The sequence below is a fragment of the Quercus suber genome, unplaced genomic scaffold (genome assembly GCF_002906115.3).
Source record: "Quercus suber isolate HL8 unplaced genomic scaffold, Cork oak 2.0 scaffold_49, whole genome shotgun sequence".
Classification (NCBI taxonomy): Eukaryota; Viridiplantae; Streptophyta; class Magnoliopsida; order Fagales; family Fagaceae; genus Quercus; species Quercus suber.
In genome coordinates this window covers 1,516,405-1,521,132 of record NW_027069514.1, presented here as the reverse complement: position 1 = coordinate 1,521,132, position 4,728 = coordinate 1,516,405, and the positions used below count along the sequence as shown (strand labels likewise).

Genomic DNA, 4,728 nt, shown 5'->3' with positions numbered 1-4,728 from the left:
TGGATGGGCAGTGTATGGAAATGGATGAAATTATATGGATTTGACTTAATTCATTTTATTCAACCTCCAAAGAATTATTAAGAGAGAAAGGAAATGCCAAAAGCAACAAATTGCTTTATTATTCAACACGATTCAAAGGGACTACATGGATCTATTTATAGATAACTAGCCCTAATCTAATTGGCCCACATGGCTTAAGACTATTGGTTAATTAATCTCCCATGTGCTCTAACTAATATCACATGTTATAAGATACACGTGATAAAAGTGATTAGTGTGCTAGGCTACTAACCAGCTTCTTACTTATCTAATTGTAACCAACTTTCCTAATCTAATTCAACCCTTAGGATCTCATCCATCTAAACTATATTTGGGATTCCTAACACTGCCAGATCTGAATATAGGGACACCAGTGCCAAGGTCAATTGGAAGGTTGTTTTTTTTATATAAGTAATAAAATTTATTAATAAAACAAGTTACTTCATGCTCACAATGATGAGCATTATGTAACCTAAAAGAACTACAAAAAAGTAGGCACAAAATGAAAGTGATTTTGTAAACTCTATAAGATTGTTGCTAGCTGTAAGACCCCCAGACACGAGACCAACAATGCTCCAATTGATTCATTCTTTCAGTTGTCTGTATCTTCAAAAGTATGTTACATCTCTCCTTCCACAATAACTATATCAAGCATAACGGTATAATGTACCAAATCTCCAAATTTTTCCTCCCAAACCAATTCCTCCACCCAAACAAAAGATCAGCCACATGCCTTGGTAACACCCACCGGATCCCAAAGGTTCTAAAAACCAAGCTCCACAAATCATAGGCTACTCACAGTGAATCAACAAATGATCTACCATCTCTCCATTCTGCCAACACATACAATGCCATCCAACTTAGGTAATTCTTCGCTTGATAAGATTATCACAAGTAAGAATCTTCCCTCAAGCTGCTGTTCCAACAATAGATAAGACCTTAAGAGGCTTAACACACCAAGCACTCTTTCAGGGAAAAAGTTTTTTGGTGCACCTCGAATAGCCTCATATTATGAGAAAATAGTGAAGACCGATTGGAAGTTTGAAACAAGAGAGAGGGGACACCATAGAAGGGCGGGGGAATATATGGGAGAGTCGGGTTATGCAGGTGGCAAGCACCTACACCCCACCAGCCGACCGATAAAGTCAGGTTTAAAGGCCAAAACAACCCATTGCAGATCAAGTTGAAACCATTTGTTTGCCATTGGGTCAAGTCGGATCAAAAGGATGAATCGAATGGTTGAATTCTGTGAGCAACACTATGATCCATTAAAACTCAACTATATATAGATTCCATTGTAGCTATCAAAACCAGCTCCAAGCTTTGCAATAAATTTGGGTGCGTATAGTAAAACATGAAAAGTGTAGTATAGGACCAAACAAAGCTTGGTTACTCTATCTAAAAGCAATGATGAGTGAAGCATAAAAACATTTTATTTTTATTTATTTTTATTCAATTCTAGAAGTCAATTGCATATTCATTGCTCAAGTAGATTTTATTTAAGGTCTTATTAGTTAATTAAGTTAATTTCTATTTTATTTAATTTCCTAGAGTCAAGAGTGTATTTTTGTAAATCAATAACCAGGCTTCCCTAAGTCAAACATCAATACACCATAAAAGATCATCCAAAAAGACCTCAAAAGATCTTAACAAGAAACTTTTTAAATGTATGGTAGATAAGACTAGCAACAATCTCATTAACAAACAACGATCAAAGATTCCCACAAGTACTAAGTAGAAGACTTTAATTAGATATCACCAACTGAACAACCAAAGTCAAACATTAGAAAAGCAGAACCAAGACTAAAGAGAGTCATATGAGCACAAATAGAACACAAAAAGAATGTTTAGTTATACCTTAGAGTTTCTGCATCAGCTCTAACATCAATTTTCTCAATTTCTCTAGAAATAATAGTCTTCAGCCGTAAAGCATATGCAGTAATTAACTGAAGCAACTGAGGAGGACTCTTCAAGCAATTTGCAATAATGGTTCTAACCTCATCAGGTATTTCACCATCAAAATCAAATCCTAACTTGGCTGCTTCCAATTGAGGATTCAAATGAATGCCATTTCCTTCATAAGCAGGAAAAGAATTGCGTATTTTTTCAATCATATGCATAGCAAGAGATTCACATGCCTTTCGGATATTTCTTTCCTGATTGGTTTCGATAACAATGACGTCATCTGCAGATTTACTGCCCTTAACAGTTGAATAAACGGCTTCTTTCTCACTGTTTAAACTGAAGCTGTTAATAAGCTCAACTGAAGAATCAACACTTAACCTTTGAGAATCCCTTGCTTGATTAACATAGTAACAGAGTCGTTTGTGATACTCTGCAAATATTTTTGCTGCTTCATCACACTGTTGATCATAAGCCTTCAGCATCACCTGCTTGTGCCTGCACTATGTGTAAGCATATATGAGACCTGTCCACATTGAAAACTCCAGATACATATTACCCTTTAGAAAAATCCATTCACAGAAAAGGCCATGAGTTTCACATATCAATGTGGACCACATATCTCAAAAATATACATAATCATATGAAATTCAACACTACAGTTTTATTCTTGAACATGTAGCCATGCACTTATTTGTTTTCATATGGAATAGATTCTCTATATATATGAATAAGAAATAAGATGGTAGCTTATTTGAAAACGCTTCAGCACCTGATTCTTCAATAAAATTTACCAGGAACAACACATAATGTTTAATTATTTGAATATCCATTGCAAGTAGGGTAGGTGTAAATAGGCTATGAAGCCAGCCCAATTAATTGCAGTATATTGCTTTGTAGGATTGAGTTTAAACATTAAATTGACAAATTACGAAAACACACCAACAGAAAAAGTAACACAGTTAAAACATTAACTACCAATATTGGGAAAAGGCCTATGCAATTCAATTTATGGTAATTCATACTAATGCTGCTTATCTTCTTTCTTTTATTGATAAGTTATACACATTATACCCAATGGGTCTTGCAATCAAATCCTCACCCTCCACCCCATTATTATCAGAGCAGGAAGTGCCAGTTGAGCTATCGCTCATTGGCATCCTCCATCTACTTCAACAAACTCAGCGCACTTTCTCTTTGCTTACAATAAGTGGGTTGTGGAGATTTGAATTCAAATTCTCTACATGGGAGAAACCCAGTAAAGCCACTAAACTACAAGGCTCTTAGCACTCTATCCACTTTCCAACGACCAAGAATGTGTTCAAAAATATTAAGTCAATATAACTATGTAAGTACTAACACAAACTACGCAATGTGTAGAACTACAACCCTACATAATACACTCATTCCATTCCCCAATCTCTTCAACAAGCAAAAAATACATACGGTAAATGACACATTTTATAAAAAGTGAACAAACAAACCTGTAATTGGTGCGCTCATCAAGCATTCTCTTCCGCTCGGCCTCTTCTCTCGAAACCTCCAACATCTTAGCCCTCAAATCTTTTCTCTGTCTCCTCACAATATTCCTCAACCTCTCGACTTCCTTCGCCGCCGCCTCCCTCTCCTGCAAGGCCGCCTCCCTCGCCTCCGCCGCGCCCAATCCCTCATCCACCGCCACCGCCACCGCCTTCTCCTTCCTCCTCCCACCTCCTCTACTCCTACCCTCCTCTTTCCCAAATTCACCGAACTGCCACCCTGCCACTCCTCCACCACCACCGCCACCGTGAACCGTGATGTTGCGGCGGATATTCTCGACGGTCTTCTCGGACTTGACGCGGGTGAGGAGGAAATTCCAGACGGGAATCATGTTACCGCGGCAAATCTTGCGGAGCGAGTCAATGGAGGGTAACTGTGACTTGTTGCTCGACCCGGTGTACGGACCTAATGGTCTGTAATTCATCTCCTTCTGAAGCCATTCCAGTATGGCCTCCGGTTGCGCCGCACGACGACGAGCTCGTCGAGCCCTGATGCTGCATTGTTGTTGTGAGTGAATCAACCAAAACCCTAGGGCTTGCTTCGATCGGCGACTAAATCGGCATTAGGGTAAAATTTGAGACAAATCTATCGAAAGAGAAAGCGGAGCTGTTCGCATTTCGTGGAATTCGAGTTAGATCCGATTCAAATTGGTACTACGACTTGTAATTCCCAATTTTGAAAATGATAATATATAGTATATAATAGAGAGAAGTGGCCGGCGAAGGAAAGAAGAGCGAGTGTGTCTGTGTCTGTGCCTGTATGTGTACTGTTTGTCCTTCAAGGCTGAAGAAGAGATCAGAATCAGATTTTTTTTAAAAATTGCTAAAATATATATAATTAAACCGTATGTTATTCCCGCTCTTGTATTTGTATGTACAGACAGACTACAGTCATTGGGGTAATTTTTAATTTTATTACTTAAATTTCAAATGTTTTAATTTGGTCCTAATGTTATCTTATCTACTGTCATTTTAATTGGAGACATTCAATCCATAATATCTGTTACTTTGCTCCTAAGGTCATTTGCTTAGGAAATACTTTTATAGACTTTCTATGAAAAAAATAATTTTAATTTATTATTTAATAATTTTGTTATATTTTCTATAAAAAGTTGTATCAAAATATATCTAAATTAGTTCATTAAAAATATCTTAAGAGCATTGGTAACCTGACCAAAAAATAAAGATATAAATTAACATAACTTTGTTTTTGGATATCCTCTTAGTATATTGAGATAACCAATTTTAC

At 37.1% G+C, this 4,728-nt stretch overlaps 1 protein-coding gene across 1 annotated transcript; it reads right to left on the bottom strand.

The window, feature by feature from the left end:
* Positions 1-1,860: 1,860 nt before the first annotated feature.
* Positions 1,861-4,293, bottom strand: LOC112023843 (AUGMIN subunit 5). The gene is made up of 2 exons (XM_065771797.1): positions 3,426-4,293; positions 1,861-2,439 (listed from the first exon to the last, which is right to left on the bottom strand). The coding sequence occupies exons 1-2, from the start codon at positions 3,902-3,904 to the stop codon at positions 1,887-1,889; spliced, it is 1,032 nt and encodes a 343-aa protein (XP_065627869.1). The 5' UTR covers positions 3,905-4,293; the 3' UTR covers positions 1,861-1,886.
* Between the last annotated feature and the right edge of the window lie 435 nt (positions 4,294-4,728).

Excerpts from the sequence above, each read along its gene's own strand:
- LOC112023843 (XM_065771797.1), bottom strand. The coding sequence starts at position 3,904 with ATGAATTACAGACCATTAGGTCCGTACACCGGGTCGAGCAACAAGTCA. Across the intron at positions 2,440-3,425 it reads GATGAGCGCACCAATTACAG|GCACAAGCAGGTGATGCTGA; the intron begins GTTTGTTTGTTC and ends CACATAGTGCAG.